This window comes from Cetorhinus maximus, chromosome 5 (genome assembly GCF_964194155.1).
Source record: "Cetorhinus maximus chromosome 5, sCetMax3.hap1.1, whole genome shotgun sequence".
NCBI classification, from domain to species: Eukaryota; Metazoa; Chordata; class Chondrichthyes; order Lamniformes; family Cetorhinidae; genus Cetorhinus; species Cetorhinus maximus.
The window spans coordinates 18,526,667-18,542,520 of NC_135883.1; the positions used below are offsets into that span (position 1 = coordinate 18,526,667).

Genomic DNA, 15,854 nt, shown 5'->3' on the forward strand with positions numbered 1-15,854 from the left:
TTACTCACTTACTCATGCACATGCACACTCTGCATAACACAGATTGGACCTGATTCTCTTGACATTTCCCTTCAAGAACGCTCATATCATCGGGCTTATTTGCCAGGGAAATGGGGTGGAGATGTCTTCTGCTGCTTTTATGCTGCTCTGGGATTTCCAGGGCTGTTGCAAAGAGTATAAACAGTAGGCACAGACCCATCACAGGTATGCAGATGAGGTTGAAAGGGACTGTCCCCAGCCTCATGTCTCTCTTTCCTGGTGCCATGTTCACCAGGTGCAGCTTCGAGGTGCCCATTGAAACATGGCATTGTAGCCTGCCTCACTCATTGGAGGGTCTTCAGTGGTCCTCAGAGCCAGATCGATAATGGGCAGGTGAGTGTTCTCTTTCCTCAGTATGTTTCCCCAAGAGACCTGAATGCAATTATGACCTTCTGTCTGCTGATGTCCAAGAGTCTCTATGGTTGTTTGCATGTGCGCCAACAATCATGTCCTGCAGTCTGGGAATCTCTCAACACAGAAAGATTTCACTGCTGTGCAATTTGCTGCCTGCTAGTGTGACGCTGATGGCTAGTGTTCTGTCTGCATAGGCATAAATTGCAGCTGTCAGCAAGATGCAGATGAAAAATTGGGAGCTGCAAATAGATGCAAAAACTAGGGCACTGCTGAAAGCAGCAAAACAAAAACAATGAAAACAATGCAAAGAAATAATGAACAGAGCAAAGTTCTAGAGGTATAATGACACTCCATTTAAGTGTGCAATCTCATGACCCGGAACTGGCAGCTACTAGACCTGCTCTATCTGGAAAGGCACATCTAGTAACTGCAATTTTCCAAGAGTGGCTCAGAATTTGTTGGAATGGTGCATTTAGTTCTGAACACCATAAGTTAGACTTAAGGATTGCTGAAAAAAGAGACATTTTTGTCGAAGCTTTTGGTCTTACACTCATCAGGACAATTTGCAAGAAAATACCAATGTCAGGAGATATATTTATACTGTATGAGAAGAGAACGCTGATTGGCAAGTGGACTCTGATTGGTAGAGGTGTTGCCATGGAGAATGCACGAGTTGATGGTGACTGACAGTTAACTGCCAAGCATTGTTTGAAATTTAAACCAGGTAGCGTGACCTTGATTAGTCAAGTCATTGCCTTGGGGAATGAACCAGTGAATGGCTGTCACTTATTTTGTTTAGCTGAAACAAGTGCAATGTGTGTACATGTTCTTCCTGTCTGCAAAGAACCGGGCCCTGTATATAAATATATGTAGCTTCCAGCACGTACAAATACTGTGAGCCTAACTGACAATCTTAAAATTGTTGTCAGCATAACTCTTAGCACACTAAGGATTATTCAGCAAATATTGTCCAATCGCAGAATCACATCTAATTTTGGACGCTATGTTTTGAGTTTTTTGCAAGCACTGGCTGGTTGGGCACAGCCCTTGAAAACAGGTTGATGAGCTGCCTTCTTAAGCCGCTGCACTCAATGTAGTGTTGATTCTCCCACAGTGCTGTTAAGTGGGCAGCTTCAGGATTTTAACACAGTAACAATGAAGGAATGGCAAAATATTTTTAAGTTGGAGTGGTGTGTGACTTGATGTGGAATTTGAAGGTGTTCTCATGCCTCTGCTCCCTTGTTCCTTGTAAAAGTCACACACTGGAAGAGGCTGTTGAAGAAGCATTGGTAAGTTGCTATAGTGCAACTCATGCACACAGCAAACATGATGCACCAGTGGTGGAGGGAGTTAATGTTTAATGTTAAAACTCGTGACTAAAACTGTTAAAGGACCTGAGAAAAGTGAGCTCCAGGAAGATGATGGCATAGTGGTAATGTCATTGGGCTAGTAATCCCAAAGTCCAGACAAATGCTCTGTGGACATGGGTATAACTCCACCATGGCAGCTGGTGAAATTTACATTTAATTAATTAATAAATCTGGAATTGAAAGCTTGTCTAGTAATGGTGACAATGAAACTATCATCGATTGCTGAAAAATCCATCTGGTTCACTAATGTCCTTTTGGGAAGGCAATCTGTTATCCTTAGCTGGTCTGGTCTACATGTGACTCCAGACCCACAGCAATGTGCTTGCCTCTTAACTGCCCTCCAGGGCAATTAGGGATGGATAACAAATGCTGCCTTGCCAGCGGCACTCACTTCCCATGAAAGAATTTTTAAAAATTGATACAAACTTCAAATGGCTCACAAAAATTCAATTCATTTTAGCAGCAAACCTTCCAGTCAGCTGATATGTCCAATCACCATTTTCTTTTTGCATTAGCTAAATAAATCAGCAAAAGTTCAGTTAAATGTGTCTAGGCTGAGGGAAAAGCGATCCTGGAGCAATAAATTACACCACTACCAGATCACCGCATCAGCCTAGTTGAGCCTAAGTGACAGTGGTGATAAGAGCCTTGTGATGGCAATTCCGGATGGATAACAAAAGCTGGTCAGGCCAGCAACAACGGCGTCCCATGAAAGAATGGAAAAAAGAATCCAGAACATTGGAGCCACAGAGCTACGGTAATAGGATTCTCACTGTTTTGGTGATGGTCATAGTGAAACAGTGCAGAGGGTCCCAGCAAACTTTGTCCTGGAATAAATAATTGCTGAGATACCCATGCCATGATTTCCTGGAAAATCTCTCCCATTTAATGATGCAGGCCGTAGATACGTCGCAAGTTTTCAGAAATTTCGGGACCGGCGTTTCTTAAGCCCAGTCCCAAAAGAACACAACTTTTACATTTCCCCATAAGTACTATACTTCTGACTGCTCTGAGTGACTGCTAAGCTCCTATTTTAATAATGTAGAGTTTTATGCTGTGTGCTAACGACTCCCGAAAATTAATTGGGATCGGTAGGATTTTACATCAGACCCTTATCTGCACCTGAGAAGGAGGGCATTAACTCTGATAGCCTGTTTAAGCTCAGGTCAAAGAAGTGGAAAGGGAGTGCTCAGTCTCACCCAGCCCCTGTGTTTATGTTTTGTTAGCTGTAATACTGTATTCTACTTGCTGTTAAAAATACTTTTCGTTCTTGTTTTTAGATAAGTCCATTTCATGCTTCCTTAGTAATGTTCGTTGGAAGAGCTTGGGATTCTATGACTGATCCAGCTGTTGGATATTTAATCAGTAAAAGCAAATGGACAAAGATTGGGAGATTAATGCCATGGTGAGTAAGCTTTAAGAATATTTTGAACCCCTATCTACACGGTGATCTCCATTTTTTGAGGCCAAACACTGGGAGTGGGTAGATTTTCTGAAAACACATATTCTTGTAAGGTGCTAGGATCCCATTATTACCTTAGTTGGTAGAATCTCAGAGAAAATCAAATGAAATGGGTAACCAGAAGCAAAAGTAAGAACGCTCCGAATCAATAAGAAAAACCAAAAGAAGAAATCTTAGAGATGGCTTAGATTTCCCCCTTGAATAGTGGCCATTTGGTATGAAGTTGGAAAATAGAGGAAGGTAAGCTGGAAGGCTTTCTGAGGAATCTCCAGCTCTAAAAAATGTCAGCATAGGTTTTCCTCCTCCTTCCATTTGCCCACCTCATTGTATGTAAATGACATCAGGCAGGCAGGGTTTCATCCGGTGGCCCAGCTCCCTTTGTCATCATCTTTGCTACTTGCCCAAGCAATGCCTGCAATGAAGAGACATTTGGGGTTTTATTTATTTCATCTATTCATTCATTCATTCGCTGGCTAGGCCTGCATTTATTGCCCATCCCTAATTGCCCATGAGAAGGTGGTGGTGAGCTGCCTTCATGAACCGCTGCAGTCCATGTGGTGTACACAGTGCTGTTAGGTGGGAGTTCCAGGATTTTGACCCAGTGACAGTGAAGGAACTATATATTTCCAAGTCAGGATAGTGTGTAGCTTGGAGGGGATCTTCCAGGCAGTGGTGTTCCCACGTATCTGCTGCTCTTGTCCTTCGAGATGGTGGTGGTCATGGGTTTGGAAGGTGCTGTCTAAGGAGCCTTGGTGAATTCCTGTAGTGCATCTTGCAGATGGTACACACTGCTGCCACCGGTGGTGGAGGAAGTGAATGTTTGTGGATGGGGTGCCAAATCAAGCGGGCTACTTTGCCCTGTATAGTCTTTTGATAATTGGATCCAGGTGGTGACCATAATAATAGGGGTCTCTCTTTGACTTTTTTTTCAGTTCGTGGTGCACTCCTGCTACTTCTCACTTGTCCCCTAATGTACTTTTTGAAGTAGCACCAGGTTTAGGAAACATCATTTTATTCTGTTTTTGTCCTGACTCTTTAAGTAGCTGCCGCCAGTGAAATACTGATCAGAATCTACCAAGAAGCAGCAATCACTGTCAGACCATCACTCCATTCCTACTTTTCTCCACCACCCTGGACCTCTGCATTTCTGGCCGGGAATTCTGATCCTGGTTTCTTCAGAAAGGCAGAGCATACATGGAATGGAACTGCTTCTTCGCAGCATTGGATCATCGGGGGAAGATAAGTCACGCCCCCTTATTACAGCACACCAGCTGCCATATCCTGGTAAGTAAAGAGTTTAAATGTCCCAAAGCTCCTTTGAAAAGCTACGGAGAGAAGGCGAGTGTGTAAGGGGGTAGGCTGGATAAGGGCGTAGGGTGGCAGGTGGACTGGGTGGCAAGGTGGCAATGAGTGAGGTGGGCAGGGTGGCAGGTGAGTGAGGTGGGCAGGGTTCCAGGTGGGTAGAGTGGCAGGATGGCAGGTGGGTGAGGTGATAATATGGTGGATGAGTAAGGTGGTACTTGGGTAGGGCAGAAGAACAGCAGATGTGTAGGGTGGCAGGGTCGCAGCTCGCTAGAGTTGTAGGTGAGTAGGTGGGTAAGGTGGGTAAGGTGGGTAGGATGGCAGGTGGGTGAGTGGGTAGATGGGTTGGGGGTAGCCGGGTCGGGTCAGGGGTTAATGAGGTTGAATCGGGAGGTGTAGTCAGGTCGGAGGTTATTCAGGTCAGATCGTGTGGATCGGATGGTGGGGTCAGGTTAGGTAGGGTCAAGGGATTTGAGGAATCAGGGTGCTTTTGGTGGTCAGTGGGGAGTCAGGATGGAGGAGACAGGGGTTGGGGGGAGACGTGGGGTTGGGGGAATCGGGGGGGTTGGGGGAAGTTTGGGGTCAGGGGGTAGTCAGGGAGGTTGCAGAGAGTATTGGGGGATCAATGTGAGTGATTGGGGGTTCAGTTGTATAGTTACTCAGGAATTGGACTAACTTTTTTCCTGTTTAATATTTTACGGGTAACTATTTAGGTAAGTAAATTGGAACCCTCCAAAATCTCCAACTCTAACTTAGAGGTGGAGACTTTTTTTGGAGGATCCCAGGGAGCAGAGAATTGCCCATTGGAAGTTCAAACTTCACGAGCAATTTCCCTGGAATCCTTGAGTTGGGACTTCTGAGGGATCCCATTGCTCATCTTCTGGGATATGTCAAGTCTTTGACAATCCTGAGATCGGAAGGTCTGGGACATCATAAACTATCTCTCACATGCAATGGTGGTCTCCCGGTCAAAGGTACACAGTGCTGAGAACACATCCTGAATGCCAAAGTGATCACCCTTGATATCAAGGCTGCCTTTGAAGAGGATGGCATCAAGGAGTCAGAGTCACACCTGGTATAAAGGAAGATGGTTGTAGTTGTTGGCGGCCAATCATCTCAGCTCCAGGACTTGACTGCAGGAGTTCCTCAGGGTCGTGTCCTAGGCCCGACCGTCTTCAGCTGCTTCATCAATGAGCTTCCCTTCATCACAAGCTCAGAAGTGGGGATGTTCACAGATGATTACACAGTATTCAGCACCATTCGTGACTCCTTAGGTACTGAAGCAGCTGTGTCCATGTGCAGCAAGACTAAGACAGCATTCAGGCTTGGACTAATAAATAGCAAGTAACATTCAGGCCACGCAAGTGTCGAGCAATGACCATCTCCAACATTCTCTCAAAATGAGAATCTAACTATCTCCCTTTGACATTCAATGGCATTACCATCACTGAATCCTCCACCACCAACATAGGACTTAGGAATTAGAAAGAGGAGTAGGCCATTCAGCCTTTTGAGCTCGCTCAGTGACATCCAGGGGTTACTATTAACCAGAAACTTGACTGGACCAAAAATATAAAAACTGTGGCTACAAGAGCGGCTCAGAGGCAGGAATTATATGGCAAGTAAGTCACCTCCAGACTCCCCAAAGCTGACCCACTATCAACAGAGAGTCAGGAGTGTGATGGAATACTCCCCACTTGCCTGGATGACTGTGGTTCCAACAACATTCAAGAAACTTGGCATAATCCAGGACAAAGCTGCCTGCTTGATTGGCAACCCACCCACCACCTTAAACGTTCAATCTCTCCACCGCTGATGCACAGTGGCAGCAGTGTGTACTATATACAAGATGGACCGCGGCATCTCAACAAGGCTCCTCTGAAAACACCTTTCAAACCTGTGACCTCTCCTACAAGGGCAAGAGCAGCAGATGCATGGGAACACCACCATGTGCAAGTTTCCCTCCAAGCCCCGCACCATCCTTACTTGGAACTGTATCACCGTTCCTTCACTGTTGTTGGGTCAAAATCCTGGAACTCCCTCTCTAACAGCACTGTGGGTATACCTACACTAAATGGACTGCAACGGTTCAAGAAGGCAGCCCACCACCACTTTCTCAAGGGCAACTAGGAATGAGAAACAAACATCAGTCTTGTCAGTGATGCCCACATCCCATGAAAGAATTTTTAAAAATTAAATCAGACCCAACAAAATGGGATGGAATCACATTGGGATCTACCCAGAGTCTGGGACTCCAGCCCTGCCCCACTTCCCATTGGAACTCCACTGATGAGGGCCATGAATGTGTATGGTATATAAGATATTTTGGGAAATATATTTTGGCCTTGGAAGGAGTGTAGCACAACTTCACCAGAATTTTACCAGGGTACCAAGGGTTAGACTATGAGGAGAGATTACATAAATGATTACATGTAATCCCTGGAAAATAGAAGGTTAAGGGGTGATTTGGTTGAGGATTTTAGGCTTTTGAAATGAATTGGCAGCATAGATGGAAAGAAGCTTTTTCTATTGGTGAGGGCGTCTAGGTCAAGGGGACGTAATCCTAAAATCAGAATCGGACCATTCAGAACAGAAGTTAGGAAACATTTCTTCATGCAAAGGGTAATAAAAATTTGGAACTATTTCCCACAAAATGCAGTAGATGCTAGCTCAATTAATTTTAAATATGAGTTTCATAGCCAAAGTTATTAAGCTATTAAGTTATGATAGCCAAAGTTATTAAGGAACATAGAGCCAACATGATTGAGTGAGTTGGGATACAGACCAGACATGACCTCATTAAATGGCAGAACAGGTTCGAGGGGCTGAACAGCCTACTCCTGTTCCTATGTATTGAAGAGGTACATTCGGAAAATTGCTTAAAATTTAATTTGAAACTACAATGAGGAGGCACATGTTCTGGATGGTAAAAGGCAAATTTTGTACTGGTATGAAGGAGTTCTTCAGGCAAAAGAGGAAATTTTAACTCCTTTTGTTGGGCATGAAATGGATGCAATACACTTCCCACCAGATTCCTGCCCTGCAACGCCGATATTTTGTTGGGTGCCTGACTCAAGCAAGAGCTTCGGAGTTGTACGGAAAGTGGGATTCTATCTGCAATTATAATTACCTAGTGAGCAGGACATCTGCTATGGTCGGCCAGCTCAGCAACCCTGGTGGACACAAAGCAGAAGTCCTGGAGGTTAAATCTTAAAAGTTTACTTATGGGGCCTGGGGGAGTAAAATCAGCTTGTGGTCAAGGTTGAGGTAGGCAATGGAAGCTCTCATTTGTAACAGAAACATGGAAGTCCCCCATTCTATTTTACTGAGTGCTGATGTACTGTGCACCAAGCCCGTGCCCATGAAACCTGTTGCCCAGGGTTGACAGGATTGGACCCTTCAGATGGATGATCATTTAAAAGGCACATCATGTTAAAGGTAAATGTTCAGGTCTGTTTAAGTTATTTATGGTTTTCTGCTGGCAGTTTGGTGTTCATACCCCTATGAGCCAGTTATCCATGGTTATTATATTTCTGCCTTCAGCATTATTCCCACTGAGAAACCTGACATTTTAAGAAGAGGATGATGCATAGAGGATGCCAGGCAGTTCAGCCTGCCTGAGAGGTGCTCCATGTCCTCCTGCTTGTTTTTGCTCAGCCACATTTGTAGAGAGAGGTGAAGTGACCTCACGTCATAGGCTACTTGGAAATAACTACGGGGGTCTGTTCTTTTTACTTTCCTTTCACGTAGCTGAGAGGTCATAACCCATAACTCCTGAAAAACCCATTTAATATGCAAGGGACATGTTGTAGGTGTGAAATGCAGCTTGGGACCAAACTTTAAGTTCTCCATGGCATGAGTCTCATGCATGTTTCTAGCATTTTGTCCCTGGAAATTGTGTTTTGCAAAACACAGTTGCTCAGATGTGTGTGCGCTGGGGTCAGATCTTGCGACCTGCACCCTCCAGTATTGAGGGTTTACATCATCAGTAGGACCTTTAAAAATCATGATTATTATATGGCAATGCTTCAAACCATCAATTCGGTGTTAGTTCAACAAAAAAAGGTTGTTGAGCAAGCTGGATCACCCCCTTCTGAAGCCAACCAGCCATCGTGCAATATATTAAGTTCATGAAGGCATGTTCGCTCCTAATGATTAATTCTGAGTTTCTCCAGTTATTTTAAAATGAACAGATCCGTAGTTACTCTTGTTCATGTGGCCGCCATTTGCTGAAAATAGTTGGTCGTCTTGCTCCCATTCTAGTGGGCCTCCTGGTAAACAATGACTTGGCTCATGAAACCATCATCCCTGTGTCGGCTTTGCTTCCAATCTCACCTAGCAATCTTATGAATTTATTGCCAGCTCCTGAGAATGTATTCGTTTTCAGCCGTTGGAATTGCTATTAGTGTGCTAACCGGCTTACGGGAAGCGGGCAATTTTTTTTTGACGTGAGAACTGCAGGTCGGTCAATGTTTTGGCAGCATATGAGAGGCACGATTAAACTGGCCTGAGTTTAACGGATGGTGGGGTCTCGTTTCCCGCTATCCGTAGAGTCAGTGGGGAACACACCCCCCACCGACTCCGAGTGCCCCACTCGGAAAAGCATCAGTTGGCTGCGGGCAGGACCTCCGCCCCTCACTCGGGAGGAAGTCCCACCTTAAAGAGCTGCCGGCCAATCAGATTGGTTGGCATTTCGCCAGTCCCTTTAGCTGTAGTAGAAGAAGAAATGCAGGGCATTGCAACCTAATTCTGGGCACCAGAAGCCCAGGTAAGTTCAAGGGGTCCCAGGAATGGGGAGGGTAGGGAAGGCTTGATGGGAAGGCTGGGGGGGGGAGGGAACAAAGTGGGGTGATTGAGGCCTCGACGGAGAGGCCCGGGGTGGGGAGGGAGGTCCGGAGGCCACCGGGCTTTAAGGTGGGGGGGGTGCCCGACTTCAGAAGGGGCTCCTGATGGAGGCAAGACTCCCGCAACTTCCCGCCCGGGATCTGACTGTTCTTATTTGGGTTTTCCCCATGGATGTTCAATCCTCCCGCCAGCCCAGAAATTGAGGCTAAGTGGGAAACGGCCCCTAAGTGGCCAAGAACTAAAGTCACTGTGTGGTGGGGGCAGGCAGGAACCAGGAGGGAGTCCAGTCCCTTCAATTTCACTCTCCCCGTGCACCCCCTGCCTAAAAACCCCACCAGCGGGGGAGCGTAAACTTCTGGTCACTAAGTTGTTGTCATGTACAGAAAATAATAGATCACCCATCTCAACCCTAAGATGCTTCTATGGAAATATCTGTACCAGTGCAATAGCCATTGCAGACACTGGTGTTTTTAAGGAGATGCCAGAAAAACACTACTGAAATAGAAAAAGCCTAGGCCGAAAACACAAATGCAAATTAAAGATTATCAGACTAAGACCAACTAGCAGCAATCACTATACTAGGAGAAACAAACAACATGTCATTCTTCAAATGCAAAACAATCCAAATTAATTCTGCCCTGCCTGTTTGAACTGATTAAGCCTGTGGTCATTGTGGAATAAAGATTTGTTTGGTACTATGTAGTGCGTATTCTTCTGTTTTCGCATCCAGCTGTTAGCATTTATTAAGAGCAGAATTGCAGGAATGCTGCATTCTGCATTCTTTGGAACGAGATACAGCCATCAAACTAGGAAGTGTGAAAAGGCAATGGATGCAGCTGAGAACTCAACCTTATCCTAGAGTGGCCTCAGACTCAATGACAGGTAAACAGGGACTTGGAGTAACCCTGTATTCCTTTCATTTAAATGGAATATTTTGAAGCAAAAACCGATACCGATGTGGTTACCTTTTTATTGAGAACATATCACATCAAACTCATTGCAAACGGATTGCTCCTTTATAAATACCACAATACTTTCATTCAGCAGTTGTTTCAAAATAGAGATACTAATATTAGAATAAAATAAGCAAGGTTGAAAGTAGTGCAGTGACTGAAAAATGTATCACAATAATGCAGCCTCTCACATCAGGACGTATTTCATATGTGAAAAACTAGATTAAGAATCATTTTTGTCTTCATTTTATTATGCTTCAATGCAAAGCTGCCTCTATACTTCATGAAGAATGCATTTCAATGTGGCTGAAAAGGTTTCCGATGCTAATGCTGCTATTTAGTTTTTTTAATGTCAATGAATATAGCTCCCGTAGTGGAAGTTAAAGGGCCTTGGTTAAAGGTTCTTAAAAAAAGTGAATTTTGTGGAAGGTTCATTAGTTCGGTGGGATCTCAATCTGTCATTGACGGGAATAATATATTTTGAAGAGAAAAACATAACGTGTTTTTGGAGGCTGTAGCATCGGAAGCACAACTTTCTTCTTGTACCACTGCTGGTTCATGGACCCTTGTGCAGTAGCTAAAAATAGAATAAGATTCCTCATTTGGGGCTTTATATAACCAACATTTGCGTAGAGGTATTGGTACACAATAAGCAATTTAAAAAAAAACCTCCTCTACTTCTGGAACAGTGGCAAACGTTATGCATGGAGGTTGTTATAAAACCCTGTGAAAAATGAACTATTCCGAACTAGTTAACGTCTTTAAAGCCAGCATATAGCGCATAGCGTCCGCCCTGCGGGTTAAGTCGCTCCCTTGCTGTGTTTATTTTTGGTCCCGAGCAATTCGAACCCACCGCTCTTTGTTTTATTTTACTTCCACTGCACATTTGCGACTAACATTTGCTTAACACTGGAAATTTTTTTTTAAAGTTGAACGCAGTGAATGTCCTCACTCCGACCTTTAGGCAGGAATTTTCCAGACCCCCACGGCGGGTTCCCCCACGGTGGGACCGGCGAGCCCATCGAAATCTATGTTCACTTCAGCGGGACCAGAAGATCCAGCAGGCATGAGGAACTGGAAAATTCCAGCCTTAAAGTTTTCTCCAACTGGGGTGTGGGGCGCGTTAGTAAAAGTGTTATCACGGAATCCGGTAGAGATCATGGATTTCTCCTTAACAAAAGGAGAGCCAACAATTATATTCAGCCTTGGAAGCAAGGTGTAGTTCTACATGCGACACAGTTATCACAGTCAATAGTGCAGTACGTGCTTGTAACAGAGTGCTCAGTAGCTGGGATGCTGCTGGTGCTGCTCACACACACGCTCAGGGGCCCAGTCATCAGAGGAAACTTGTCTAAAAATGTTACTGGGGATCCACAGAATGTGATTTGCTCGGGGCCCCTCACCCCACTAGGGACGGCTCTGCCTGAAACCACAGGATAAGTTTAAAAAGACTGACAACAACGTTTAAAGTGAACTAAACAGCAGTTCTTAAGATGGCTAAACATTTATATGACTACACCTTGCAATTTTAAAAAAACCATCAGAAATGAGCCATGCTGTCTGGAAATAGTCCACCAGAGACAATCAACTTCAGTGAATGTAAATGACCCATCCTCATACAGACATAATCTGTATTTCAAAACAAAAACAGAATTACCTGGAAAAACTCAGCAGGTCTGGCAGCATCGGCGGAGAAGAAAAGAGTTGACGTTTCGAGTCCTCACGACCCTTCAGCAGAACTGAGTAAAGTTAGGAGAGGGGTGAAATATATCATCTTCCGACTAGGCACTTTACAGCCTTCCGGACTGAATATTGAATTCAACAACTTTAGATCTTGAACTCCCTCCCCCATCCCCACCCCCTTTCCGTTTCTTCCCCCTCCCTTTTGTTTTTTCCAATAATTTATATAGATTTTTCTTTTCCCACCTATTTCCATTATTTTTAAATCTATACCTGTAATGCCCTGTCAGTCTTTCCACCCCACCCCCACTAGAGCTGTGCCTTGAGTGTCCTGCCATCCATTCTTAATTAGCACATTCTCTTAGATAATATCACGTCTTTGTTCCTTTGTCTGTGACATTTTTTGATTATCTGCTCCTATCACTGCTTGCTTGTCCCTACCTCCACCCCGCCCCCCCCAACTTCTCTCCCCCCCCACCTTAAACCAGCTTATATTTCACCCCTCTCCTAACTTTACTCAGTTCTGTTGAAGGGTCATGAGGACTCGAAAGGTCAACTCTTTTCTTCTCCGCCGATGCTGCCAGACCTGCTGAGTTTTTCCAGGTAATTCTGTTTTTGTTTTGGATTTCCAGCATCCGCAGTAGTTTTTTGTTTTAATCTGTATTTCAGGTAGGTGTGGACCAAGCCATTAAACTCTGGCTGAGAAGAAAACTCCAGTGGTCATGTAATATGATCATTGTGAACACCACGTAATCTCATCAGTGTGAACAATGGACCTGGCGTGAGGCCAGCTTCCTGTGACTCTATTTGGTAAAAGCAAAATACTGCAGATGCTGGAAATCTGAAACAAAAACAAAACTACTTGGAAAAACTCAGCAGGTCTGACAGCATCTGCAGAGAGGGATACAGTTAATGTTTCGAGTCCGTATGACCCTTCATCAGAACTAAGGAAATAGAGAAATGAGGTGAAATATAAGCTGGTAGAGGGGGGTGGGACAGATAAGGCTGGATAGGGGGGCAGTGATAGGTGGAGCAAAAGAAGAGATTGCCAAAGGTGTCATAGACAAAAGGACAAAGGGGTGTTGATGGTGGTGATCTTTTTGGTAACTGGCCAGTTTGTGAATGGAGGTCATGTGATAAGCAAGTTAACCCTTTGTATTTAAGGAAGCTGCTCTTTCCAGGCCCAGTCAGAGACCAGAAAGACCCTGAGCTGATAAGATTGAGGAGAGAACTCTCTCTCTCTCTCTCCCCATCCATTCTGCAAGTGTGTTCCCTGCCTCTACTCTGATCAGGCAAATGCCGCAGGAAGCATTTTCAACATAAACCAAACAGCTGCTGACTCCAGGAGAAAAGACAGAAAACATCCGTCAATATTTTAAACAGTCTAGACATGAATCCAGAAAGGTCACTGAACCTAGCCCAACACTGTCCAAGGACAGAACTTTTAGCTCAGCGGGCGGGCACGCGCCTGACCCGCTCGAGTGTGAAATGATGTGTGTTGACATTGGCCAAGCGCCCGCCAGATTCGGCACCGCACCCGCCGACAATTAAAAGGCCTGTTAAGGCCATTAAACAATCAATTCGCTTAAATTTTCCATGTGGCCTTTGCATTTTTTTGCAAACCTCATCCACGGGCGGGATGAGGTTTCCAAAAGCAAATAAAAATAAAATAAACATTTTAAAGTTTAATTAATAACATGCCCGTGCTCACGTGACAGAGTCACATGAGGGGACGTGTTTTATTACGTTTTTCCAAATCTTTATTTATTTTTTTCTTTTAAAAACGCTTCATCTCCCTGAAGCAGCTCTGTGCCTGAGGGAGATTCTCAAGCGCGCACTCCCGCGCATGCGTGAAGTTTCGCACTGCCCCACTCGCGTACCCCCCCTCACCCCACCAACACCACCCCCCCGCCCCCCCCTCAATCCCCCCCAATGCCGGCAGCGCTGCCGATTGCACTTCGCTCTGGGCGGGCGTTAATTGGCCTTCCAGCGTGAATTGGTGGTCCGACCCCGATCGCGGGTGGCACTCGGCTTAGCGGCCGCCCCCTACAAGGGCTAAATTCTACCCCAAGTCATCGGTCTATAGAATCTGCATATGATTGACTTTCTTTTGGAACTCTGAAGCAATTTAACCTACCATCCCTCTTTTTAACTTACTTTTGTGTTAATCTTTTGATTGCATGTGTATGAGTGCTGGTTGGAGCTTAATTAAAAAATTATTTTTTACATATTGGGTGTTAAGGACAATAAATACTATTTCCTTTTCTCATAAGACTTGCGGGAAAACTTGTCTGTGTGTGTCTGTTACAATCACAGCTCTTAAACAGTGGAAAACTCACTGAATTGATGTGCAAATTATGTTGTGGTCAACCCAGAGGAGGACAGAGAGGAATAGTGCCAATCTACCATTCCTCATCTGGCTGCAACAGATGCATTATATAGTGATGTGTTACACTCATCATTCAGGTTAGGAATACCAAGACCAGGCTTGTCCAAATGGCAGCCCACAAATCCTCCCTAATGGAGCTCCAAACTTGTTAGACATACAACTGACTTAGATTTGAACAATGCTGTAAAGCTGCTCATGCAATCACAGATGATTTTCTCCCTGTGTTTCCTGCAAATGGGCTCGCTAGTGGAATAAGTACAGGGCTGTGGGTCCCGGAGCTGGAGCGGGAGCGGGAGCGGAAGCGGGGTCGGGGAACCTGTAGTGAAGAAGCTGGAGTCAGAGTGGGGCTGGGGGTTGCCCAGACTGGGAGCGAGTGTGTGCTGGGGAGAGAGCGGGGCTCTGGGGGCCCGGAGTAGTAGCGCGAGCAGGGGGCTGGAGCTAGAGTGGGGCCGGCGGGCTTGGAGTGGGAGCGGGAGATCCAGAGTGGAAGCAGAGTGGCTGGAGTAGGGCTGCGAGGCTGCGAGTGTGAGGAGGTAGGGGGGAACGTGGGGCAGAATGAGGGTGGGGCTCAGAGTCGGAGCGGGGCCTGGGGGCCGTGTGTGTGTGTGTGTGTGTGTGTGTGTGTAAGAGAGAGAGGAGAATGTGTGCATCTGTGTGAGACACAGAGAGCCCAGAAAGAAAAAATCAGTTCAGACCAGTACTCTTATTACCTGGTTTTTACTGGTATCCATTTTAAGGTATACAAGACCAGCTTGGACCAATATTCTTAGTTCCCAGTTTTTACTGCTTTTTCCTTCTGAGAGGAGAGCGTGTGCACATGTGTGAGAGAGGAGAGAGTGTGCATGTATGTGTGAGAGAGACAGGATAATGTGCATGTGTGTGAGAGAGAGGGGGGGAGAGTGTATATGTGAGTGTGTGCGCGTGAGAGAGAGAGAGAGGAGAGGATGTTCATGTGTGTGAGAGAGAAGGGAGAGTCTGCCCGTGTGTGTGTTTGTGTGTGTGTGTGTGTGAGGAGATTGTGTCCATAAGTCTGGCTCACTTTCAGTCTCAGGCTTCTCATTCACCCTCACCCCCACACACCAACATGCACTCTCACCCACTCTTACAGTGGGTGAGGGTGAGTGAGAGTCCTGAGACTGGGAGTGAGCCAGGCACACACACACATTCTCACCCTCTTGCATTCTATTGGTCAGCTTTACTTATTACTCAATTTTTAAATTATCAATTTATTACTTTGAAATTGTTTTTATTTTGCTCAGCAAGTTGTTTCTTTTGAAACCTCCGTTTTTTTTAATTAATGTCTAATGTTGTGCCAAACTTTATCCTTCCAAAATTTGCTCATTAGCCCCTAAAGTGGGAAAAATATTGAAATGTGTCCCCCATGCGAAAAAGTTGGACAAGCCTGGCCTAGACTGATCCTAAGATCGTAAGAACTAGGAGCAAAGTAGATCAGTCAGCCC

At 45.2% G+C, this 15,854-nt stretch overlaps 1 protein-coding gene across 1 annotated transcript in view; it reads left to right on the forward strand.

Moving 5' to 3' along the window:
* Positions 1–15,854, forward strand: part of mfsd2b (MFSD2 lysolipid transporter B, sphingolipid) — a 124,255-nt gene that overhangs the window by 6,947 nt on the left and 101,454 nt on the right. The window contains exon 2 of the mRNA XM_078541578.1: positions 3,044–3,168. Within this exon, the coding sequence (XP_078397704.1) occupies positions 3,044–3,168 (125 nt within the window). The remainder of the gene's footprint in view (positions 1–3,043; positions 3,169–15,854) is intronic.